Source organism: Equus asinus, chromosome 16 (genome assembly GCF_041296235.1).
Source record: "Equus asinus isolate D_3611 breed Donkey chromosome 16, EquAss-T2T_v2, whole genome shotgun sequence".
NCBI lineage: Eukaryota > Metazoa > Chordata > Mammalia > Perissodactyla > Equidae > Equus > Equus asinus.
The window spans coordinates 22,557,621-22,584,718 of record NC_091805.1 but is presented as its reverse complement, the minus strand read 5'-3'; the positions used below and the strand labels follow the sequence as shown (position 1 = coordinate 22,584,718).

General features: G+C 37.4%; 1 protein-coding gene across 4 annotated transcripts in view; it reads right to left on the bottom strand.

Annotated features, from left to right (window-relative positions):
• Positions 1-6,151: 6,151 nt before the first annotated feature.
• Positions 6,152-27,098, bottom strand: part of SH3GLB1 (SH3 domain containing GRB2 like, endophilin B1) — a 46,437-nt gene continuing 25,490 nt past the window's right edge. The window contains exons 6-11 of one of the 4 annotated variants that reach the window (XM_014827555.3): positions 25,251-25,337; positions 23,580-23,603; positions 19,253-19,342; positions 18,753-18,853; positions 11,804-12,032; positions 6,152-11,419 (exon numbers count right to left, since the gene is read on the bottom strand). In XM_014827555.3, coding sequence (XP_014683041.1) covers positions 11,312-11,419; positions 11,804-12,032; positions 18,753-18,853; positions 19,253-19,342; positions 23,580-23,603; positions 25,251-25,337 — 639 coding nt within the window. In that variant the 3' untranslated portion in view covers positions 6,152-11,311. The remainder of the gene's footprint in view (positions 11,420-11,803; positions 12,033-18,752; positions 18,854-19,252; positions 19,343-23,579; positions 23,604-25,250; positions 25,338-27,098) is intronic. The other 3 variants (XM_014827558.3, XM_044749413.2, XM_014827560.3) reach the window with 3 other exon arrangements.

Genomic DNA, 27,098 nt, shown 5'->3' with positions numbered 1-27,098 from the left:
TAAGTCAGCTTTAAAGCGAAGGACAAAAAGGTACTTGTCTCTCTGCTTTGTTTAAACAAGTGCTTCTCAAACATGTGCTTCAGAAGCACCTGGAGAGCTTGTTGAAACACAAGATGGCTGGATCCCACCCCAGAGACTCTGGAGGCTGCACTTTGAGAAGGCTTGATCTAAGCCAAGACTGATTTCTCTACACTTTCAGCTGCAATGGTAGTGGGGCTGAATATCCCTACTTGGCTTGATGACTTTGGTAGATTTTTTTTAGTTGGCTAAGCAATAGTTTATAGCTGCTGCTATAAACTGTTAAGAACAAGATTTTTTTCTGCCCCAAGAAAAGTTACTAGCGCAGAAGGAGTGCAGGAAACAATGGGCCATAGACCGTATTTGGGGGCACGTATAAAAAACTGATGCCCACGTTAGATGCTGATTAAGAGCTTGGGCTTTGGAGCTGGGAAGACAAGGAATGAGACCTAGCTCTGCCACTTTCTGGCTCTGTGGCTCTCTAAATTCTGTTTCCTCATCTGTAAAATGAGGTCAAGAATGCCTACCTTCTCATTAGGTTTAAAGAAGGTAATGCACATAAAGTGCTCATAAATGTTAGCAGTTTTTTTCAAGAGGCTGTAAAAACTCAATAATGCCTAAGACTATGAGTGCCACTGTTCTCATTTGCTCACAGAACCCTTTAGAAAGTCTAAGCACAAAGTGGATCCTTTCCCTCTGAGGTCTAGGTCAGTTAGGCTTTGTCAGTTTGGGTAGAGAGGGATTTCCAAAGGAATCTCTCACAAGCTATCGTTTACTCTTTTCTAGAAAATTCAAACCAAAGAGCTTTGTACTCTAAAATTAAATATAAAGAAAACAACTCCATCAACTACCTGCCAATAGATCATGCATGCCATTTAAGTTAATTAATAATTTGGGGTTTAGCCATAGTTACTATTAAAACATGAACAACTACTTTGTTTAGCCCACCTTAGGATGCAAGAGCTAGAAAAACCTTCAAGATCATCTGCTTTAACCCTTTTATTTTACAGATGAGAAATGTGTGGGCCTGCGAGGTTAAGTGAGTAATTTGCGTGGGGGCACATAACCACAAATTTAATTTCTACTGGACTTGGTATCTAAATGCTCTCAGAAAGAATGGCTTGTGATGAACTATTCTAAAACCACAATTGTTTTAGTTTCTTGCAACATGTAATTGGTTTATATCCAAACACCCTTATGTAGAAGGCAAATTGATTTAGTTTCCTAGGGTACATTATGAAACAAATTTATCTTGAGGCATTCATCAGGAAGTTACATGGAATAAAGTTAGTGAATTTATGAGTGTATAATTGACATTGTTTCATAACCACAACATGCAATTGGTAACTATGCCTTGAAAAAGTTCAGGTCACAATGATCATGAGTGTATTCTGTGGTAGAGAACATTCGAGCTTCAAGGTCTCATTTTTCCATGTGAATAAGGATGCCCTGGACTGTTTTCTGAGAAAAATCTTGACCCTTTCTCCAAGTACTCCTTTTTGCAGTGGTAGGTTGACTTCCTGTAGATTTCAGTTTGCTAATTTCTGGTAAAAAAGAATTTCTATTCATTTTCCACATGATTGATTAAATTATAGGGATTTGTACTCTGTACTCTCATCAGAGAACTTCAAACCTTCAGCTGCCAAACTCTTATGAAAAGCTGGGTAATGAGAAATATATATATACAGAACTTTGTCTGAAGGGTGTGTAGTTCATTCATTACTTTAGAAATTCTGATAGCTATAATAATAATAATAGAAATTGTTAGGTATTTACTATGTACAGTTACTGAGTCCAGCTCTTTCATGCCGTTTCATTTAATGCTCACAACCTGTGGCTCTCCAATGTCACATCCATCAAATCACCTGAGGGCTTGTTAAAACACAAATTGTTTCTGACTCAGTAGGGGTCTGAGATTTGCATTTCTAATAAATTCCTAGGTGGTGCTGCTGCTGGTTTGAGGATCATGTTTTTTTTTATTTATTTTTTATTTATTTTTTTAATTTTTTTTAAAGATTTTATTTTTTTCCTTTTTCTCCCCAAAGGCCCCCCGGTACATAGTTGTATAGTCTTTGTTGTGGGTCCTTCTAGTTGTGGCACGTGGGATGCCGCCTCAGCGTGGTCTGATGAGCAGTGCCATGTCCGCGCCCAGGATTCGAACCAACGAAACACTGGGCCGCCTGCAGTGGAGCGCGTGAACTTAACCACTCGGCCACGGGGCCAGCCCCTGAGGATCATGTTTTGAGAACTACTGCTTGCCACAAACCTAGGAGGTAAATATTACAATCTGTATTTTACAGATGAAGAAACAGAAATTGAAATTATATAACTTGCTCAACACACAGCTAATAATTGGCAAAGGTTGGACTGGAAATTTGCTTAAGTCTACAGTTCTAATTTCTGTGCTAGGTGGCATGCAGTAAGACATTCTGTATGGGAAGAATAGTATTGGTAACATTTTATAGCCTATCAATAGCATAGGTCTCTATTGCTCCCAACACTGAGGTTCAAATATATTGAAACATGTGGAGATGTTGTGACAATGTTCTAATCAAAGCCAGACTGTTTGGATAGAGTGATATAGCTCCGAAGAAGGAATTTATCATGAGGGTAGAAATAGACTAGACTGGTGAGGAGCTCCCCCACACCAAAGGCTGTGGACAAAAGGGAGTCTTGGTTCCAGGTCTGCAAAGTGTCCAATGATGGCATTTGTCTTCACCAGCCATCTTGGTGGGGGCTTGTTTCTGAAAGAATTGGCTCTGTGCCTGAGGAGTTGAGCACGATAGGGAAGGAAGAGATGCTGCTCCTCATGCTGTAGAGCTCTGACTTGCATCTCAGTCTGAGGGAGCGGTGAGCCAGGTGCGGGCAACTGTAGACAGCACTGAAGAAGAGGGTAGGTTACGGGCTAGCCAGAAGCACAGGTGTCTGAGTAAGGTCCTTGTCACCATGAGATTGCCGAGGCAGTGGGCCTGGTGCATTGTATAGGTGAGGAAAAGCACTCGATCACATAACTGCTCTAAGACTTTGTGTCCTGATGAGCAACTTTATTGCCTAAAATTAAACTGTATTAATTAAAACAGCATTCCACGCCCACTTCTGTAGAATGCCACCTCAGAGGCCAGTGGTGACCTTCCAATTTTACCAGTTTTCAGCCTGCCAAACCCCAGCTTCGTTGGCAGTGGCCACAGAAACATCAAGAGGCCTAGAAGTGTGAGACGGAGTGGAGGGCCAAAGGTGTTCTGGACTGAGGCAGGAGAGTGGCCCCTGAGTCCCCTCACCACCAGAAGATAGGAAGGAGAAGAAAATTGATTTGCAGTTACAAGTGTCCCTGGAGATTCTCAGAAACACATAGGAAGGAGGATCCTCCACTTCCTGATGATTTGACAGGTGAAGGCTTGCAGTCCTTGTATTTCAGGGTGTTAAAGTGCATCATTTTGTACTCATTTATATTCCCAGGTTGATGAAAACTGCCATACAGCAGCCATGTCACGTTGAATCCCTGCATCAGAGCAGGAGCTCTGGCCCCCATGTTTCCTCTGCTTTGGTGTTTGATGTCGTCTTCCAGGCCCCCTGTAGGAGTGGCCTTCTCCTGAGCAACCGGCGCGATTCTCTCTGTGAACCCTCAGTGTGTAGTTTGATCATGCTTCCTTCTTGCTTTGGCAGCTAGAATCTGAGTCAGATTTGCCACTCTTGAATAACAATTGAGCAAGATACATTTTTTGACTATTTTATAATTTTTCCTTTGTACATTTACCTTTCTCCTGTTATGTGGTATACATTTTTCTAACCATGTAACCTTTTTGAAAGAAGGGAGAGGGAGTTCGTACAGAAATGGAAAAAAGGAAAGGTGGAGAGGAGAAAGGAAGGAAATTTAACCCATTTTACAGAGGATATTTACATAGAAAATTTTAATGAGGTAAATAGCCCAATCCTGACTTATGTGAGGTGACTGATCCTAAATTAACTTGAAGTAATAGATGTAACCATCAAAAACAGTCCATTCCCTAATAAATTACTGTTTTGCAAAATACAAGTCAGTGATGAGCACGGTGTAAAACGAACCGGAGTCAAGGGGAAGTAATAGAGATAGATTCTCGGTTTCTCGCAAAGAAAGGTAGACCCGTGTTTTCTATGATATTCATGTCCAAAAGGGGCAGTGTTTCTTAGGGCAAACATACATAATAGCACCAAGTCTGAATCATTAATAGATCCTTTGTGGAAATTAGAATGCTGCAAGCAGCTATGGAGGTTGCTGAAACTGAGCTGTGGGCGTGCTAGGTGTTAGGGGACACAAAGTCCCTGTCCTTGAGCTCAGCTAGGTTGCAAGTAATTGCACTCCAGGCTAAACACCATAGCTGAGTTACATATATATATATGAATAATTAATTCTGGAATCCTAAGGGGATCCAGAATATCTTCACAGAGGAGGGAGTCTTTGAGCTTACTCTTAGCAAACGAGGGTCTTCAGGTGGAGTTGAACAGAAGAAACTCTACATGCAAGGCAAGCAGCCATCAAAGTCTGCAGTTGTAGGGGACCTACCAGAGCTCATTTCAGACAACCACCCTGAACATGGGACTAGGCATGTGCCGTACCCGCTGGTGCCTCAGGCTTCCAGAAAGGCAGCTTCTTATAGTAGCCCATTTTCTTTTCACCTCAGTCATTTAATTTGTTTTGTTCTCACAAAGCTGAGGGTTCCTGTATAGCCTTCCTTCCTTACATCTCTCTCAAATTCTCTTACTATTCACTTCCTATTGGCTGAGTAGTTTCAGTTATACCAACAGACTGGACGCTAATTTAAACCTACTAGGGTTTATCCAAATGTGAAAATGGGTTGGTCTCTGGGACTTTGCTCTGACTACTGTAGCTGTTAACCCTGGGACATCCATCTTTTGGAAATATTGCTAAGCAATTTTTAGAATTCAGACACTTCTCTAAATGAATTTCTTTCATTTTGGATGAATCAATTCTGTGTTCTCTACTCCTGGAGATGCTATTGGGACTTAGCTAATTACCATGCCCTATATGGAGCTGAGCTGTGTCAGTCTCTCACAGGTGGAGGACCAACACTCCAATGCACAAAGATCAGCTGTGGGCCAAGGGGAGGGCGGTTTCAGTTAGAATGGGACGTTTGGCACAGCTGACATGTTCAGATCACCATTTTAGAATACTACAATTACCACTTTGATACACTGCCATAAAAGCATAGTATTTGAAATCTTCCGTTAGGCAGCTTGTCTGGGAACTTTAACTGGTTAGGTACTTGAATACCTGTGGAAAAATGAGACAGATTCTTTAAGAACTAGATTTTGTAGGTGGAGTAGGATGTTTGAGGCAATGTCCATTTATTGTGATAGCTTTCAAGGAAGATTTTATTTGACCGCGGCAGTGATATTTACTCCAGAGGTTGATAACAGCAACTGCTCTAATATACTCAGCTGGAAAACCTAGGAAATTATTATCTACTAGGTACTGGGCACTTTGTTCATAATATGGTTAATCCTTTCAACCCTACAAGGTAGGTTTATATTACTCTCATTTTAGAGATGTGTGTCGACGGAAACAAAGCCAGGCCACCAAGTGGAAGAGCTCATGTTCTGCTTACTTTCCAAAGTTTCTACTTTCCCTATTATGGCCATGCTCCCTAAAATGATCACCAGTAAGCCTGCAGCAAAATGACCACAAGATTCCAGTCCACTTAAGACTGTTCTCCTACCATTTCAGCAAAAGTCAGAAAAGTGACGGTGCTTCCAGGAGACTGAATAAAAGGGGCAAGCTAGTGCTACAAATGTTTCCCGAGTGCCACAAAATACACAACAGAAGAAAGTGACTGCTGTCACGTCAGAATAATTTAACACTAATCTTGGTCTTAATTTTGCAGGGTCTTTTTGTCTTCCTCTCACCCTTTATTTTTAAACTGAAGGCTCTAAGAACATTCCACTGGAAGTCTTCCAAAAAGAAACAGTATTCTTTCACATACTGCTGATAAAAGCATAAACTGATAAGTTTTCTAGGGGGCAAAGTGGCAGTAACAAAAGCTTTTAAAAAGTGGCATACTCTCTCCACTAGTAATTCCACTTCCAAGTATTCATCTTAAGGAAATATTATGAAGGCATAAAAGATTCAGCGATACAATGTTCTTTAAAGCAGTTTATTAGTGAAAAATTGAAAACAACCTAAATACCAACAGTAGTTTAATAAAGTGTGGCACATATGAAGAAATACCATGCAGTCATTTAAAAAGATGTAGAAATATATTTGACACGGCAGGATAATCATGGTATTATCAAAGTGAAAAAAAGTTACAACACAGTATGTACAGCTTGATTCCATTTAAAAAAATCTATAAATGCACAGAAGAGTCTGGAAGGCTATACACCTATTGAAGTGAACAGTAGGTCTCCTGGATGGTGGGATTATTAAGTGATTTTTATCTTTTAAGCTATATTTCCATTTTTTTCCTTTTTACTAACACATCGATGATTTGTACTGTAAAAAAAGCATTAGAAATTCTTAAAAAGTCTCCTTTGAAGTAGGAATGAGACGGAGTTTAGCGACCTGAGGCAGAGGGATGTACACGTTTGTCTGATATCACGTTAATGGTTTGTCAGGGTGCTTTGATGTCAAAGGGTCATTGTGCTGAGCGGAAATGTGGGTAGTGGTAGTGCTACCCTTCTTCAGACTAAGGGACCCTTCACCGCAGACATGTACTGGCATTCCACGCAATATTTCCCTTACTTACACTAAGCATATCCTTATACCTTCACACCCACTTGTAATACAGCCCAGTAAGCCCAACTTAAGAGAGCAGTGTTGGTGACCATATAGAAGGCAGGAAGAATTTCTCAAGTGATGTCAGATAGTAGGCCTGAAGGTGTAAGGCAAGTTTTCTTTGTTCTACTAAAGTGGTTCCCAAACTTTAGAGCATAACAGAATCACTCAAATGGCTTGTAAAAACAGATTGCTGGGCCCACCCCAGAGTTTGATTCAGTAGGCCTTGGGGAAGGCTTAGGAATTACATTTTTTTCTTCCATTTGACAAATATTTATTGAGTACATGCTATGTGCTAGGTCTCATGTTAAGAGTTCGGAATTTGTGATCAAAAGAATTAGTCTTTATCTCAGGGAGCCCACTTTCTGGAGTGACAGATAAATATGAAACAAAACAAATAAATTATAAAATAAAAAAATCATAAAAGTTACACAAAATTATATGATTAGTTCTAGAACACAGTAAATAAGATGAGAAGATAGTTTTTGTCTTAAAATATTTTTAAAAATGTTACATGGAAGAACTAAGACCAGTTCTATAGCCCCTTGAAGGCAAAAAATAAGTACAAATAAAGGTAGAAAGTACTTGGAACTATGAATTAGCATTTTTAACAAGTTCCCACGTGATGCTGATATTGCCCACCTTGAGGTCTCGCCCTCTGACCAGACTTTCTAATTAGGATAATGGAGGAGAAAGGGCAGGTGTGCTCATGGAACTCCCTCCTCCCCTTTTGAGTTTCATCATGAGGTAAGAGCCACTTAATTACGTGGAGAAGGGACTGAGGCAAAGTTGGCTGTAGGTCAAATTGCAAAGCCATCTTATCTATCACGGCTCCTCACCCAGGCTTGAAATGCTACATACTAGGGCAATCTATTTCAAAATTTCAGGCATTTGGGAGGTACAGAAGAGATTTTTGAGGAATCCTGTCAACAAAGGGTGGAGGTAAGCTGGGCTTCTCTGGGTAAAGCAAGCTGCTGCTTCTTGTCTTGCACTCTATCATCTTCCCCACAGTTTATCTCAGAAATGTCCTCCCCACACCAGCTCCTCCATTCACGTTCTGTTCCTTTGTTCTGGTAGAGGATAACAGAAGACTATGAAGATGGACTCTAACCCACTGGGGACCCTGGCCTCAGGTTTCTTCTTTCTCATGTTAGAGTGAGGCAGGGGACCTAATCTCCTACAGTAGGACTTTTTCTGATTAGCACCATAAAAAAAGATTTAACGCTATGACCTTTTAGGTTGCATTACTTTGAGGACAAATGTATATAAAATCCAATCACTGTTTTCTGTTTGTAAAAGAGCCTACAATTATTTCCAAGTTTATTATTTCATTTATATGTACATTCTTCACGTTACTACGCCTTTAGATTAAGATCATGGGGCTTCTTTAAATCACTCTAAATTGCACCATAGATTAGTAGGCTTCTCAAGCTTTTCTTCCATGCCTAAGAAGCTTTATAGGCCTTTACCTGAGTAAAAATTAAACCTATGACTTTATAAAACAAGCCAAAACCAAAATAAAACAAACCAAAAAACCCCCAACCAAGCAACCAACCAAAACCCCATTAAAATAAAAAGCAACAGGGGCCGGCCCGGTGGTGCAGCGGTTAAGTTCCCACGTTCCGCTTTGGCGGCCCCAGGGTTCGCTGGTTCGGATCCCGGGTGCGGACATGGCACCGCTTGGCAAGCCATGCTGTGGTAGGTGTCCCACATAGAAAGTAGAGGAAGCTGGGCACGGATGTTAGCTCAGGGCCAGTCTTCTTTAGCAAAAAGAGGAGGACTGGCAGCTGATGTTAGCTCAGGGCTGCTCTTCCTCAAAAAAAAAGAAAAGCAATAAACATATAAACAAGCCCACATGTTGTGGTGGATCTTGGTAGACAAAGGTACAAGAAGCCTTTGAACTTTAACATTATTGAAGGCTTCTGTACATTATTGGGTTACAGTAATCAACATTCATTTGATGGAAAACAGAAGGTTCTGATAAAAATTTACACTGACTCTGGTGAGGTTAAACCTAGATCTGGGTCTGATTTAAAGAGGGTAGAGGATAGGATTGATAAGGAGTAGAATGGAGCATGGATACAAAAGAGGTATCTCTGGTACAGTCATAAACAAGACCTACAGTCTGCATGGGTCAGGAAGCTACAGGGCTGACAAGGGGAAACTGCTAATTACAGAACATTTCTACTATGTGCCAAGACTTTCCCTAAAACTTACCTAAATACAAGATAACATTTGCTATGTAATCCTCGAAATAACCCAAAGGTGGCATAATTATCATCCCCATTTTACTAATAAGGAAACGGCAGTTTACATAACATCTGAGTCGAAGTTCCAAGAGCACAGTATGTGAGGAAGACCGGATTTGAACCCAGGACTATTCCACTCCATTACCCACAATCTTTCTACTTAACTCTTCTACTTCATATAAACCTAATTTATAGCTGCTGTTTAACTTAACCTGAATTTTCGTATGCTCTTTTAAAGCCTAAATCTGGACCTACGTAACACAATAGATGGTACTCTAGGCTGGATGCAGAACTTCCTTTCTGGGGGAAAAAAGCTTCACTCTCTTGGTTCTATAGCTAACTAATCAGCTTGAGCAGCTTTTGGGAGTATGGCAATTCATAGTGTGAATAAAAGCATCTTGTACAATTATAAAATTGCAGAGGAATTTGTCTCATAGCACAGAAATAAAAGGGTAACAACTGCTGTTAAAGTTTGGACTGTGAACTAAATTATCCACGTTTACCAAGCTCTGATCAGGAGCTCTTAACATAAAAGGATATTTTGAAATGGTGTTTAAGTATTCATCATTTTTTAAAGTACCAATATCATTTTGATACATTAACATTCCCTAAAGAAATAAACTACATCTTTGCACTTCATGCTTAAGCCAGACTGAACTACTTTTAGTTATCAGAATGTGCTAACACTCTCCAGGCCTGGCACATTTTTTTCTCTTTGCCTGGAGCACTTCCTCTCCAAACTATCTCCCATTCCCCCAGATCTGACTTAGGTGACCCCCAAAGCTCCCAAACACAGCACCCTATATTTCTTCCATCATGACACTGATTCTGCTACCTGACAACTGCTTATTTTCCTGTATCCTTCGTTAGTATTTAAGTCTACAGGGGGAAGGACTGTGGACACCTTGTTCAGGGTAGTATCCTCAGCTGATTAGCATAATTAATGCCTGGCCCTCAACAAATGTTTGATGAATGAATGAATGAGAATGACAGCATTAATCCTAACATGGAAATAATCAGCTAAGTCATAGCAATGGTCCAAATAGCAATTATCTGACTCAAGAGTGTCACTAATCATTTCTATAGTCTGTTTTTCATAGAGACCCTGATCAAGATAACTTAAATTCATTAATAAATTTTCAAAATTTTCTTAGAAGGCTCAGAGTAACCAAAAGTTTGTTTCTTCACAATCTACTCTCTGATGAATGTAGTTAGTTGCACTAATCCATATTTTTCTAAGAATTTGTTGTTCAATAAGAACAAATTCTCTTTACTACACTACAGTATGTTAACAGATCCAATTCTGATTACGCATTAAATTGTGCCAATTCAATAATCTTAAAAATATCATTTAGTGAATTGAACTCATCCCAGATTTTTTCAGAACCTTAACTGCAAATATACCAGAGAAATATGGTAATACTTTTCAAGGACTAGGTGTTTTTAAATTTAAAAGAAACCAGTAGTGTTTAATAATACAAAAAACCCCAAAATAATCCATCAAAATATAGTACAGTCATATGCCACATAACGATGTTTTGGTCAATGATGGATTGCATATATGACAGCGGTCCCATAAGATTAGTACCATATAGCCTACATGTGCAGTAGGCTATACCATCTAGGTTTGTGTAAGTACACTGACATTGGCATGAGGAAACTGCCTAACGACGCATTTTTCAGATTGTATCCATCATTAAGTGATGCATGACTGTATTGAAATCATTCAATTTCTGTTGGAAAACAAGGTAAACATGGTATAATTGCATTTCTGTTTATGGGAACATTCGGAAACATTATATTCTTCACAAAAGAGATTTAGATCCTAGAGCTCTTTTTTAAACCAAAAGTTTAAAACAAATTTTAATTTTATTCTTTGGCTATTAATTATACCTAATAAATGAGTCACTGATATCAAGTCACAATAAATTTATTGTACATAAAAGAAAAAGCTTGCCATTAATGAAAAATTCAGTAGAAAACAGTTCTTCTGCTTTAAGTTGGGGCTCAAAAGTAGAAGCTGCTTATTAGTGAAACCTCAGTAGAAAGAGAATTTTATAAGAAAACATTCTTGGCATGAAAGCTCTAACATAAATTTTGTAATGAAATATTTACCATGCAACTTTATTGGCAGAAAGGCGAGTTTCTGATGGTTGGTATTTTCTCTTTAGTCTCTTAAGACATTAACATGGAAGATACTTAAACCTGCTATATTTAGAGTTAATTGTATATAAATACGGTGTCATGTTGGGCAATCTTTCCACAGTCCACCTATTTAATTGAGCAGTTCTAAGTAGGTAATTGGCACCCTGCCCTTCTGATTTCCCCTCTCCCCCATTAGCCAGTCTGAATCCATTCCAACGACACTGAACACAGTGATCACCTACAAAATAAAACATTTCCAGTTATTAAATGTATTAAAAAATAAACACATAGAAAACTAATCAGATTTGTATTTGTTTAAATTATTCACTATCAAAGGACTTTAAACATTATTACCAATTTTGCTGAAAGATAAAGAATTTTAGTAGAAGTAGCTTTAGAAATCTTCCAGTTATTTAACAGTTAAAAGTTTCAAATATTTCTGTGATATACTATTTTGTTAAAGAATAGTAGTTAAAATTTTATAAAATGTTAATGTAACAATTTGAAATCTGTGAAAGCTTTCATGATAAACAATTTCCAGATAAGTAACGAGGAATTTTGCATCTTGTTATAATACTAGAAGGTATGTCAATATATGATATAATCTTCTTCTTATACCCACCTCATCTGCCAGAAGTGATAATTCACTACTGTTTGCAGCATCATAATCATAGAGCACCCTGGCCTTCCTGCTGCCACTACACTCCTTAAGGTCAACAAGGTTGGAAGGAGACGCGATTACTAGGCCACTTGTGGAAGTCAAGGCAGAAGAACCAATCACATTTGACGAAGCAGATGGCATAGGTGCCACAGAAGTCTGATTGTTGTTACAATGATAATTGGATGGAAAACTGTTGAAAAGAAAACGGCCAATTATCTATTTCCAAGTGACCAAAGCTCCTGAATACCACCACTTGGTGGCAGTGTTTACTTTCTACCAAACTCCACTTTAGATAAAGACTTAAAGCTGTTAATATTTTAATGACACCGTGTGCTGTCTAGCTTTTGTCCCTCTTGGGCCAATTATACTAGAGAAAATTCAGGTGGCTTTCAAATACAAATCCTTGAAAGTTTGTTTTAAAGCTGTTGTTACAATTATAAAAAATTTTCAAAAAAGGCAATAGCTATTTTTTCCCCAGAAAAAAATGAGTTTATCCTTAAAACATTTACAAAAACTTCTATTAGCGTGTTTTATTAATATTTTCCTCCCTATGTGAATTGTTAAATAAAAATGTCAACGAAAAACTACTTAAATATTGGATATACCACAAGAGTGAAACTTTCTGAAGTTAATTCTTTGAGAAATAGTTGAATAACTGAGCTTTTTTATAAAACTGATCTAATCCCATTTTCCTATTCATTCAAATGACAAATATTTATTGAGTATCTACATGTCCAGCATCACTACCACAAGCTGAAGACAAAGATGAGATGATGCCATTCCTTTATGGACACATAGACAAGTGAAGAGACTGACATCCAAATAATATGCTATGAATCTGATTATCATGATGTAGACCTAACGGGAGAAAAGGGCAGATGTCACAAGTTTATCTTATCTTCTATTTTTTAGGGGAAAAAAATAAAATTTTTATTAGAAATCAGTGAATAATAATTGTGATTAATAATTTATAATAAATTTATAATTTATAAATAATTTAAAGATAATTAGAATTTTCAGTTTATTGCAAGGCTACTGTTTATCTAATACTACTACTAAATGGAAAATAGTATAAAATGGCTGGCCTATAATCATTCTAATCCAACCATTTCTAAAGTTGAAAACTATCTACGAAAAGTCATATTTAAATTTTAATAAATCTATTAGTTAAAACATAAAGGCCCCATCTGGTAGGGTAGGTGAAATTCATCCCTCCATAAAATACAATTTCCTTCTTCTGTTTATGACCATCTGGAAATCATAGCCAGCGGCAAAATTCCCTTTATCTTTAACTTTTTCTTTAAACCTTTCCTTCACTCCCTCATGCTTGTGTTTATCTCCCACACTCCTTTTATCATTGAGCCTACAGGTGGATGGAATAGAAGTTCTATATTCCTCATTACCATCTCTAGACTCTTCTCCCTAACCCGTTGTACCCAATCTTTTTTTTCAAATCTACTTTATTTTTATTTATTTATTATTTTGGTGAGGAAGACTGGCTCTGAGCCAACGTTTGTTGCCAATCCTCCTCTTTTTGCTTGAGGAAGACTGTTGCTGAGCTGTCATCTGTGCCAGTCTTCCTCTATTTGTATGTAGGTTGCCTGACACAACATGGCTGATGAGTGTAGGTATGCCCCCAGAATCTGAACCTGTGAACCCCGGGCTGCCAAAGTGGAGCATGCTGAACGTAACCACTAGGCCACTGGGCTGGCCTCCTACCCAATCTTTGTATTTCATGATGTTCAACTATACACTACCCACTATCTCTTGCTGTAATCACCTACAGATGCCTCATTTCCTTCCTTTCATTTCTAGAAGATTTTAGCTCCTGGCTTACTGACATTGTATCTTAATTCTTGGTGATTTTAATATCCATAGAGATCATTTTTCCAAGACTTTGGCCTCTCAGATCCATGAACTCTTCTCTTCTAGTGATTCTGTGGACCCTAGTTCAACCAACCATTCCCACTGTCTCATCTAGACCTTATCAATTCCAATAGCTATAACCCTTCTAATAAGCACAATTTCCAATATCCCATTCTCTGACCATCATTTTTCTTCTTTCTGGTACTCTCACTTCAACAATCCTATCTTGGATCTATGGTCCTACCACAGATCTACCCTTTATGATCCTACCAACATTCCCTTCATATCCACGGTTAATTATTATAATCACCCCCTTGCATATGCCTTCATCTCCTCTGCCCCTCACTTCATTGTACTCATTTGGTAAAAATCTCCCTATTTACCTACTCAGTATCCATGTGTCTACTGTGACAGGAGAAAAATAAAAAAAACATGTTGTCTTGTCTTACATTCAACAGGAACTTCAAATGGGTCCACAGTGCTGCCTGGCAATTACATTACATTTCTCTAGTTCATTCACTTTTCATTCTCCTGATGACTATTTTTATACCCTTTCATCAATCCTCAAAATTCCAGCAATTCTCTCCTAACACTCACTCTCAGCTGATGAGTCACTTCCTTTTTAACTGAGAGGAAAAAAGAATAATCAGCAAATTTCCATGCTTTTGGTCATCTCTCCTCTTACTACAGATAAGCCATCTATGCTCCTAAGGCTAATTTCTTCACATGTGCACAAAATCTCATCTTCTTTCTCCTTCCAAGAATATCACACTAGCAATTCTTCCCTTTCTTTCCCACGTTATCATATTTTCTCCATTTACTGTATCATTCCCATCAGCTCATGAACATTCTCTTATTTCTCCTATCTTAAGAAACAAACCAAAATCTACTAGACCCCATTTTGTCCTCTGGCTACTGCTTCATTTCTCTGTTCCTCTTTAGACTCGAGCTCCTTGAAACACTCATTACCACAGTTCCTCTCCTTTCATTCTACGTTCCAAACAAACTTTTGCCCCTACTGTTCCATCAAAACTACTCTTGTTAAGGTCAGCAATGACTTCAATGTTCTAAATCTGGTGGTCCATTAACAGTTCTCATTTCACTTTATCTAGTGATCACAGTGGATCACTCCCCTCCACCTTCCTACATCATCTTCATTTGACTTCCAGGCCACACAGTTTACATCTTACCTCACTGCTCATTCCTTACCCATCCTCCTTAGCGGTTCCTCAGCTCTCGGTGTTGCAGGGCTGCAGGGCTTCAGGGCTGAGCCTTTAGTCTTCTTGCTCTCTACCTATACTTACTCCCTTGGTGACTTCATCTTGATATGCTGATGACTCTAATTTATATCTCTAATTCATCCCCCAAACTCTAGATTTGCATATCCTAAAACTGGATATCTCCGCTTAGATGTTTAATTGACACTTCAAACTTAATATGTCTAAAACTGGGCTTCTAATATACCTGACATGCCCTCCCCACCCCAACTTGCTCCTCCTGAGGCATTCCCCATTTTAATTAACTCCACTCTATTCCTTCAGTCGCTCAGGCCAAAAACTTGTAGTACTTCTTGACTCCTCTAAGCCTCATACACATAAAGTCTGTCAGCAAATCCTGCTGGCTCTACTTTTAAAATATGCCCAGGGTTTGACCACTTCAATCACATCTACCACAGTCACCCTGATCTAAGCTACCATCCTCCCCTGACTGGATTATTAACTAAATTTTGCAATAGGTTCCAAACAGGTCTGTCAGCTTCCACCCTAACATCCATCCTGAACTGAGCAGCAAGAATGATCCTGTTAAAGCCTCGAATCAAATCATGTCACTCCTCAGCTCAAAACCCTCCAAAGGGTCTTCATCTCTGAGTAAAGGCCAAAGTCTGAACAGTAGCTTCCAAAGCTCTACATGTTCCAGCTCCCTGTTCCTTGATGCCTCTCCAGCCAAGCCCTCCTTGCTGTTGCTTGAATTTAACAGCTATGTACTTGCTTCAGGGTTTTGGTACTTGTGTACCTTCTCCTGGAGCATCTTCTCTCAGACACCTGCAGGCTTTGCTTTCTCACATCTTTCAAGTCTCTGTCTTCCCTGACTACTGCAAACCTCTACCCCTAACTGCCCTGCTGTATTTTTCTCCATATTATTTATTACCTTCTAATATATAATTCACATACATATTGATTTTCTATTCCCCTCTACCCCCAAACAGAACGTAGGTTCCATGAAGGCAGGGATTTGGTCTGTTTTGCTTACGCTGTATCCTGTGTGCCTACAATAGTGCGTTTTTAAAAATTAAAAGTAAATGTTTCTCTGATAGATAGGAAGGATCCTAATAATAAAAAGAACTAATTCTTACTACAGGTTTCACTCTAAAGTTAAGAACATGTTTCCTAGCGTCCCTTCCTCAGTAAACTCAGCTCCTCAGCAGTGATTAAATGTACACACTTCTGAAGATAAAAAAAAAACAAGCCCTCTCCCCCAACATATGTGTGTGTATATACACACATACGTGGTTTTTTAAGTCTCTAACCACGGGATTTTACTTTAAAATTTACCACTATAATTAGCCTTAGTTTAGCCACTCAGGTTTATTTATGACAATTTTGGGGAATTAATAATGGTCAAAACAGGGGCTGGCCCAGTGGCGCAGTGGTTAAGTGCGCACATTCTGCTTTGGTAGCCCGGGGTTCGCTGGTTCAGATCCCGGGTACGGACATGGCACCACTTGGCAAGCCATGCTGTGGTAGGCGTCCCACATATAAAGTGGACGAAGATGGGCACGGATGTCAGCTCAGGGCCAGTCTTCTTCAGCAAAAAAGAGGAGGATTGCCAGCAGATGTTAGCCCAGGGCTAATGTTTCTCAAAAACAAACAAAAAATAATGGTCAAAACAACAACAAAAAACAAAAACCAAAAACCTCCAAAACTGAAAGACCATTTTCACCTTCTAAAAACTTCTGACACAGTTAAAAAACTGTAGACTTCCTGCTACTGTAGCTTGATATATGTTAAAGCCTCCCAATTATTTAAAAATAAAATACATTTACTAATCTTGTGACTAGTGCTTCTGTTTCCTGTAAAATGTGGATAATAATAGTACCTGACTCACTTGGTGTGAGTATTATAATATTATTACATATGAGGTGTCTGTCTAGAAGAGTGGCAGGTGGCAACTGAAGCCCTGACTGATTGCTATGAGTTAGTTACTACTGCTGCCAACACTGCTGCTGCAACCATTAACATTATCTCCTCGTTCTACTCTTCAGAAAGAGCTTTTGAATTTAAGTGTGCGTCTGGATGATTTTTCAAGTTCTACATGTGACTATTTCTTTATGCTGTCTTAAAAAGCATAACCTGCAGCAAATTAAAGGCCTAAAATTTTCTCCACTCTCTATCATTGGTCCTTACCAGTAATATAATTCTTTGAGGGCAGAGAGACAAGCTAGACCCTCTTCCCTAAAACAATAGCACTGGTTTCCCTTTGTAATATTTAAGCTTATCCTTAAGTGCAGCAATAGTAGATTTTGTTTGAATGGCTGAGTTCCAAACATTTGTGTGGTTTTAAGCAGAATGCAAGTATGAATGGTAACAACAGCAACCACTCTGCTGCACTCCCAGAGTACCAGTCCAAGGCGAAAAGGAAGTACTAAGGCTTTTTGGGCTTAAAATGGTTGTAATGATGTGGGGATCTGCTTTCAGATATTAATACCACTAACAAAACATCAAATATGTGGAAGCATAAATCCTTCTGTAAATCCTATTAGGATAACCAGTGGTATTAAGCTACATCTCATTTTTAAGATCTACAATTGGTTTTGTAGATATGCCTATTTTTGTTCTAGGTCTAGTTTTGAAGGATTAACACAAAGAAATGCTGAAGTGATGATTTTTTTCCCCCACTTTATTCCTTGAAATAACTTCTCTTGATATTCCTCCTTCAAACATCACATATCACTCCCCTGCTTTAATGGTTACTCACTATATAAACCCCAAATTCCTTTCCATTACTTACTTTAAAGGGCATTTGTGACGTGACCCTGCTTCACTCTTCTAGTCTCACCTACCATCCTACTCTTAACTTGAACACTATGCTCAAACCAGAATGAACTACTGTCAGTTTCCTGAAACTCTCACTCTTTTTCTTCTGGCCCTTTAATATACATGTTCTTCCTCTGCCTAGAATACTTGTCCCTGCCCTTTTCTTCATCTAGATGATTCCTACTAAAATAGTTTCATCTGTGAAACTTTGCTAGACCCACCTGAGTCACAGATGTCCCTCACAGTAACCTGCACTTCTTCTTCCTTTCTACATATCACATGGCCTGTCCACCTATGGCCTGTACTTTAACCTAGACCTTACGTGTAGCGAGAAAGGAGACCATGTTTGTCCTGTGCATCATTTTCTTTCCAGTGTTACCTTACAATGTGAGTTCCACAGGGGTAAGCATTTTTGCCTAGTCTGTTCACTGATGTAATCCCAGAGTACAGAAGAGTGCTTAACATTTGGCAGGTGTTCAATAAATATCCGATGAATGAATGATTGAGCTATGTGCTTTACATCCTATTGTTTTGCTTTAAAGTATATTACCACACTCAAAACAACAACAACAATGGGCTTGAGGTCTTACAGACTATTCTAAAACCATTTAAAAAAAAAAAACAGTGAACAAGTGAGTAATGAATAATATAAATTAGTTTATCTGTAAGGGAAACTAGTGTTAACGTAATTATATATTCCTCAACCAACTGCAAAGATATTCAAGAGAAAAGTGAACTTCACTTTTAAACTTTCTTTATATAGTACTAAAAAGGTATTCACTTAAATTATCTTCTTATTCCTGTTAACAGTCTTCTGTGCCAGAAGAGCTCAAAATATTTGTTACTGCAGAAGTCTGATTGTTTTCCTTAAAGAAAAAAAAAATCTGATTTTAAGCAGGCTAAAAAAGCCTTTAATTCTTTTAATCTTCACCTCTAATCATTAGTTCATATGCAAAAATATGAGTTTCTTCCCTTATCAGGAGTTTCAAGTGTGAAAAGGAAATTACCACCTTCCCAGTTGTTTCTGGAGGTCTAACATGTACTGGTAACACTGTGCATAGTAAGTCATCTGGGCTTCCACAAAGTCATTCAGACAGCGGAGGTGATGGGCCTGTAAAGGAAAGCTACAGTCACTTCTTAGATCTAGAATCTACTTAAAGCGGCAAATGCTAAGGGGACACAGAGCACAACATTGTATTCAGAGAGAATTACCAGTATCTAGTATTTTACTACAAGGCTTATTAAGACCAAGGCTTACTGACCTTGGTCAACAGTATAGTAACAAAATGTTCAGTCAACAAAAATCATCAACTGGATGTGAGGATGGTGGGAGAACTAGGTGATGAGGTGTAAGCAAAAATTTAAAATATTTCATGTATCTTGGAAAGGGCCACAATTTAAATTTCCTTCACAAGTGAGTGGAAAGGAAGTTCAGTTTTTCCTCTCAAAATTGCCTTAGGACTATCAAAGTCTTTTGTTCCAAATGAATCTCCAATGAATGAACACTCACATGTGTACTGCTGATTCCCTCTAGCAGAAGTCTGGTAATCTCTGCTTGACGATCAAATTCACTCTGAGTTATTCTTAATTCCTGTTCAGACTTAAATTGGAACATAGTTTTAGAATCTCATTAGAGGACTTAGTCCATTTTATGTACATTCTTTTAGACAGTTAAAAAAATCCCCCAAACCAACCCCAAATGATAATTTGGCAATTCCCTTTCTCTGCTTTGTATCTAAACTGGTCCTAAGTTTCTAGACCTTGGCTTTTCTATATTACTCAATCTACACAGAACTAACTCATTATCAGTACTTGACTCAAAAGAATCTATTAATCCCAAAGCTTAACAACATACACATAAAAGTCTAGAAAACTACTGAGACAGTCAATATATTTTCATACATTTTATAGGATCAATATTGCTAAACTTTAACATTTTACAAAATCTTAAGATTACTAGTTTACATGTATAAAATAATATTGCAAAAAATTCTCTATTATTACTATAGTTACTTTACGTTGAAGTTAAAGATAGCCTTCAATCTCAAATGAAAAAACTTCAGATTTGTGAAGCCATAGCATTTTAACCTCTTATGTTTGGTTACCAAATATATAGTGGTTTCTAGAAACAGAGTTGTTAGGTTCCTTCCAAGGATTCTTTGTCCTACAAAAGTGTCTTCTTTCCTTTTAGTTTTCCTTCCAAACTTTGCATAAAATATGCCTCAAGCAGAAATATTATCTAGGATTTTTCTGCAAGATATGCTAGGATTTTTCTGCAAGTTTATGGGTGACCTTCAATCAGTGGTTTGCTGGTAAACTGGCTCTCGAGGAAAAAAAAGCTCTAATGTGCTGATTTTCATGGTACAAATACTTCCAGTACAGCTGATTTCAAGCTACCAAAGTAAAGTCACTGACCTTGGAGTTGGGAAGAGGTATGTATAATAGCATACCATTACTGGCTTCAACTATTTGATATAGGTTTAGTGCTGGGACAAAATAGTTCACTAAATAATCAGCATTATCTAAAAATAGTAAATACTGACAAAAAAAAAAATCCTCTCAAACTTTTAGCCAGAGTTGGTTGGTAATAAGTGAAGAGGAGAACATAAAATCTCACAGCTCACTGAAAATAGCTTATCCCAAATTGGGAATCTCTATTAGTGATAATTTCATTATAATGATATTTTCTACCATCTCTCCCAGGAAAAATAGCTTTCTCCCCATCCAAATAATTACAATATTTCTGAGACTGTGGTAAGTATAAAAACAAGGTCTGAACTTTTTCCTTTCACACCTCATCTCCCTATCCTTCATCCTTTGGTGGCAACAAACTAGTGAACCAGTCAATAAGGAAGCAGCAGCAAAATAGATAACCAGTTGCTATCGTCATTCTCATCCCATTGGCAACAGACATGGCAGAGGGGGCTAAGAATGGACCATGGGACTGGATTTATGGAAATAAGCTTGAATTACTCAAGAAGTCAAGGGTTAAAATTAAATTTACTTGACTAAAACCAGAACAGATGGTGCTTTGATAACGGGGCTGAAGTAAGCTTCATCTGGAAGCTAGTATGAAGCAGAAAAAGTCTCAGGAGAAGAAATGAACCAAGGTTCACCCTAAGGAAAGTGATAAGGAAAGCCCAACACTTCAGTGCTACATCTGCACTATTTACTATTCTGCTTGGTTAAATACAAAAATGTTTTATTAATAGAAGTAAACACAGCAAACCCCCAAAAAATGAACCTTGGAAGTAAACAAGAGTAGTTCCATGTAGGTCTTTGATTATAAAAGTACAATTTGATTTAATAGCCTTTAGTAGAAATGATAGAAAAACCTACTAAATGGCAATATTTCTGTACAAGGTATAAGCAAGTAAGCTAAGTAGCAGATTAAAAGTGACCAGGAAACCTGAATGTGAAGTGGAAATAATGTTTTAAAGCTAAGAACACTGAATAAAAAAATGTAAAACGATCTCATTAAGGACAAGGGATCAGTCTATGTTTGAACAAAATATTATTTAATTGTGAAGAAAGTTACCATGTTACAAAGACTAAGAAGTCATTCTTCTGCACAATCTAGACTTTATATTTAGAAAAGGTAAATGACAGGAAGGAAAGAAATCTCATTTCTTGAACAAATTTCTCAGTGTATGTCTGGGGTGACTGCAAACAGTCAAATGTCCCAAACAATCTATACTTCTGACATGTAAAACCGATCATAATAATTAATCTGAGAGGCTAAAGTTACTGAAATTAGGGTCAGCATAATCAATGTACCTAAGAAGAAAATGAGCCATATTAGAAAGACAGAGACAACAGGTTTAAAGAAAGACAATGAATTTAAAGGGTTTTTATTCTGTCCTCCAGAAGATCTCATTCCCTGACAATTTTACAATTAAGACGTAGAGTTCTAGGGAAAAGACTTTCTTTCTTTCGTTTTTATTTTTTTAAAGATTTTATTTTTTCCTTTTTCTCCCCAAAGCCCCCCGGTGCATAGTTGTATATTCTTTGCTGTGGGTCCTTCTAGTTGTGGCATGTGGGACGCTGCCTCAGCGTGCTTTGATGAGCAGTGCCATGTCCGCGCCCAGGATTTGAACCAACGAAACACTGGGCCGCCTGCAGCGGAGTGCGCGAACTTAACCACTTGGCCACGGGGCCAGCCCGGGAAAAGACTTTCTATTGCTTAGACTTACTGTTACTGGGCTAACTGATCTAGAGTATATAATAAGCATAACTTGTGTCAGGGAAGGAAGAAGAGTTCTTTTAGGATGTAACTTGGAAAAAGGGCAAGAATTTATTGCTCTGTGATATCAGGACTGGATAACTATAAACCAGATATTTTGGCCATGCTTATGAGGCATTTGCTGTGATAATCTTGGTCAGTGTTACCTAATTTTTCTATGGGCTTAAATCTTAAAATATTCTAGGAACATGAAGTTTTAAAATTACACATTTTAAATTCTAAAAACGATAGACATGAGAAGTACAGAAGAAAAAAACCTCCCCAAATCCACTGATATATTTAAGTCTTTTTCACATATACATAAATAATGTAAATATTTGTTTCATGAGTTTCTTTCCATTTATTATATCAAATATTTCCCAAACTTGTAGAGACTGCAGAACCAAATCAGAAATTTTTTGGTGTACTTGTATGCCAACCAAAGGGCAGAAACTCTGGTTTTTTTGTTCAATCTATATTCTCTTCTGTGTTACTCTGCCCCCTTTTCATGCTAGAGGTTCAGGAAGAATCAGAGGCCAGGGTGGAACCATAACTAAGTTGATGAACAGATTCCACGAAGGGCGGGGGGAGAGCACTAAGTCAAGAATTCCACATTGGATTTCCAAGTTACAGAATCAATAGCTCTGTAACCCATGCCTGAGAACAGGCTATACAGTCAGCAATCCTATGAAACCAGAAAATAAAAAGTTAACATTTATAAAACCATTAACAGTCAGGGGCCACAATTACTACCTGCCCTCAATTCCCAGCACTGTTTTCAGCTGGAGGTCAGATTTTGGTGGGCCTGAACATGAGGAGTAAATGAAAAATGCTTTGGAAGACCTCAAGTAGCATTTGAAACAAATCTGCATTAAAGTCATAATTTTCTTCCTTAAATTCTTGCTTAGTTACTTGATTTCCCAGCCTAGAGAAGATTAGAAATGGCAACACAGGCAGAGGGACTGCTAGTAGCAGTCCTATGGAGAGCCTCTAAAAGTGACAGTCTGACAACGAGGGAGGAGACCACACACTTCAAACACAAACAACGATCCAACTGTTACACAGTACAATAATGGATATTCATAAGAATAACCCTAACTTTAAGTGAAATTAAATATTTGCATCCTGAATTTAATGCAGCAGCAAAGTGCTTTTTAACAAATATTTTCAACTAAAGTGACTGCCAAAAATTAGCTTTGGTGCTGAAGAGAACAAGCTTCAGTTCTTTAGAAGATCCATTTGTGTGACATGATATATCCAATTCTCTAAAGATATACAACATGGTGTTAACTATATTTTACATAATTGTCATATGAATAAACCAAATATTTAAACTGTTTTCTGGCAAGGCACTGTAAAGATTACCACTTAATATAACAGGTATCTAGTATTTATCAGAGGGTGTGCAAACAACATCTCTGCAGCATTGTTCTACTGCTCTGTGAAGCTCCAACTAGCCAAACAGATCGGAGCTTTCTGTAATAATTTTCAGATTTTACAAGATTCAGTACAAAGACTGTGACTGGCCCCATAGTTGTTGTTCAATAAATATTTTACTGAATGAATGGCAATTATATTCTTGTTTCATAATTCTGTAGTTTAAGAATTTACTTACTTTTGTCACTTCCTCTGCCCAAATCTAGCCAGCATTAGAAATTAGAGAAAAATACAGAGCATGAAAGAAAGTTGGAATTTAACATTTTCTACAACTTAGTATAGAAAAATGTAAATATTTTAATTTAAATGGCATACTCTCCTTTTCTAGAATCACGACAGATTAAACACACCAGTAACTAAATCAGCACAGCTTAATATAGAGTGAAAGTATGCCTTTACATGTATCAATACTATCAATTTTTGAATCTTATACTAATTGTATAAAATTAATAAGAATAACAGTTTTCCCACATTGGGAATATTTAACTCATCTTAGTTCCAGTTTACTCATTTGTAAAATCAAAGGTTTGGACTAAATGATTTCTAATTTTTCATTTAGTTCTAAAATTCTAGAATTTTAGGAAATTAAAATAAGGCAAGGATAAATGGACACTGTTGATATAGCTATTTGAGGGGGCACAATAAACTTGAGATATAATGACTTTAAAATTACTAGAGTTAAATACATGTTACTATAAGTAGATGATAGTAGTAGTAAAACAAATGCCTAATAAATGAAACAAAGTAACTGTTTGGAAGGATATTTTCACCTAAGATAAAAGAAAATCTATGATTTATATACTAAATTACCAATGAGTGAAATAGTCTCACACTTTTCATTTACCTACAAATAGGACAATGGAAATGAATGCATTCTCTTGCTATCTAAGGAAGGCCCTAATTTAGCCAGGGCTTCAATAATAACCGTAGTTTAAAAAACCAAAAATGCACTTTACATATTCTATACTATAATCTTTCCTATTACATGGATGTTCCCCCTCCGTGCCCCTGCTTCCCCCTGCTTTCAAGTTAATGCTAATGGAATAAAAGCAGTCAATTAATTGCCAACTATTAACTATACTGAAGATTCTACGCCACTTCTCTGGAAGTACTGTATCTAGGAGTATAATACCAAACACTATCTCTATAAATCTTTATTGGCTAACATTTATGAATTCTGGGGCTATGTTCAGATTTATGAATTTCTATTTTCTTAAAAAAAATTCCTAATATTGCAAAAATTTCCTCAATTAGAGCTCAATATATACACTAGATACTATAGAACAATTCTCATTCCCAATTCTTGCCCAAGGCTATGACTGTTCTGCAACTTTCTAAAGTGAATTAGTACTGTGTGGGGAATGGGCCTCACTGCTACAGAAATACCTAAACTACTGGGGTTTGTCTTGGCCTGGAATTGCAGAAGAAATTAATTCTATGTTGAGTTCAGGTGAAAATAAGGTAAACAGTGAAGGTACGGAGAAGCAAAGTCAATTTGTGTACCTTAATCCTTTCTCTAAGTTGGGTAAATTTTGTTAATTTTCTTTGGCAAAAGTGAAAATATGAAGTGCCACCTAAATTAACACCTTTTACTGAGTATAAAAGGCATTATATATTTATGCACAAATTCAGATTCTAAAGTCTGAATTTGGCATAGCTAATATATTTGGTAATTAGAACACACAATTTCTTTCTTCAGGTTCCAGTATGACTACAGCTAGTATTCCCTATATTTCTTGTTCGACATAATACGAATGCATGGCTTCAACTACTTTAGACTTTTACATGAAGATAATAGCAAGAGAAGGCACTTTATTTAAGATGTAGAAAACACAGTAGGCCAACAAACCTTCAGCCATTTTACATGCAGGAAGTTGAGCATGTAAGAGAAATTTACCATAATGTTATCTCCTTCAAGGCGAGCTGAGTTTAGTTGCTTAAGTGCATAGGTAAGAGACAAAGAACACATTATACCAATGAACACAGTGAAACAAGTTGCTTCTGCACAATAAAGAACACACAAACAAGTATTAAAAGAGCTGATAAAATGGTTTTCTACTTGAAAAAAAAATTATATTGTTCTACAGAATTTCATATAGTGGTGCCTATTCAATTTTTCCAAAAGACTCAAATTTTCAAAGACAAAAAACATGGTTGATGATTGATTTTAAATTAGAAGAATTTAAAGCATTTGCTTTAAATCAGAAGCATTCAGAACTGTAGTAACTGCCACAGTTACTCATAATTTTTATTATATTTTCACCTTCTGCCTACCCACAACTGTCCTATTCAAAGATTATTTCTACTTTATGAATGTATGCTGCCTTCAACCACGTTCTCTTTCAATCAGCCTCAGACAGGTCTTGGCATACCCTGAAGAAATACGAAAGGCATGCCAACCCTTGTACTTTTAATAAACTTTAAATTCTAATATGTGTACATTAAAGTTAAGGTTATATGATGGTGCTATAAATTCATTCAGTTTACAAATTAAAGATTTAGACCACTGCGAAGATGTTTAAGTGGACAGAGGGACTTAATCACTAAAGTAACAGAGGTCTAAACATCTAAATATTACAGAGCTTTTTTTTTTTTTTTGAGGAAGATTAGCCCTGAGCTACCATCTGCTGCCAATCTTCCTCTTTTTGCTGAGGAAGACTGGCCCTGAGCGCACATCCATGCCCATCTTCCTCTACTTTCTATGTGAGACACCTGCCACAGCAATGACTTGCCAAGTGGTGTCATGTCTGCACCAGGAATCTGAACTGGCGAACCCCAGGATGCTGAAGCGGAACATGCGAACTCAACCGTTGTGGCACTGGGCCGGCCCCTACAGAGCTTTGAAACCACGCTTTTTCCTTCCCATTAACTCTAAAATTTTTTTTTTTAAAGTTTACATAAGACTAGGGTCAGTAAAAGTCAGTGCCTTATAATCTAAATGCAGAAGTTCTATTTGTTTTTGCTTCTCTGACATAAATTTTATATTATTTTAAAAACTGTTCACAAAAGTTCACTGTGAAACACTAAAGTAGGTTTTCTCTTTTCTGCTCAATTGGTTTATTTTTGAGAAATGCCTTTGAGGTCGCCTTACCATTCTTCAAAATGCTAACTAATAAAATACAAGTTAGTAATGTATCAATATTAGATACAGGCATAAATTTTTTACTGATAGGGCCAAATCATAAAAGAGTTCAATTTGCTGTACTAGATTGTGAAGTGAGGGCAGCAGAGCTTTTGCATTATTTATCTATGAACTCTGCACAAAATGAGCATTCAATAAATACAGAATTTAAAAAGAGGTCACAAGAAACCAGTAAATGAATTAAAAAAAAAAAAAGCGGTAACATGTACAGGTCCCAAACCTTACTTGCAGAAGAATAACTAGTCACAAACAATTAATCCATAGAAATTTATAAAGAAGTGAAACCAAAGAAACTCTTGAGATTAGAGTAACCTCTTCAGCTGCCAACTAGGAACCAGGAAATGTGTCAAGGAAGAAAAAAAAGCAAAACCAAACTCCTACTAGTTTCTATTTTTCAGGTAAACAAAAGATAGAGGAAAAAAATAGAAACAAAAAAAGATCACAAAATATAGGCATGCCTCAAGGCTTTATGTAATAAACTAAGAGGACTTTTCCTTTCTGAAGTATTTCAGACTTACTGCTATAAAGTTCGAAGAAAAACGAGTTGGTTATCTA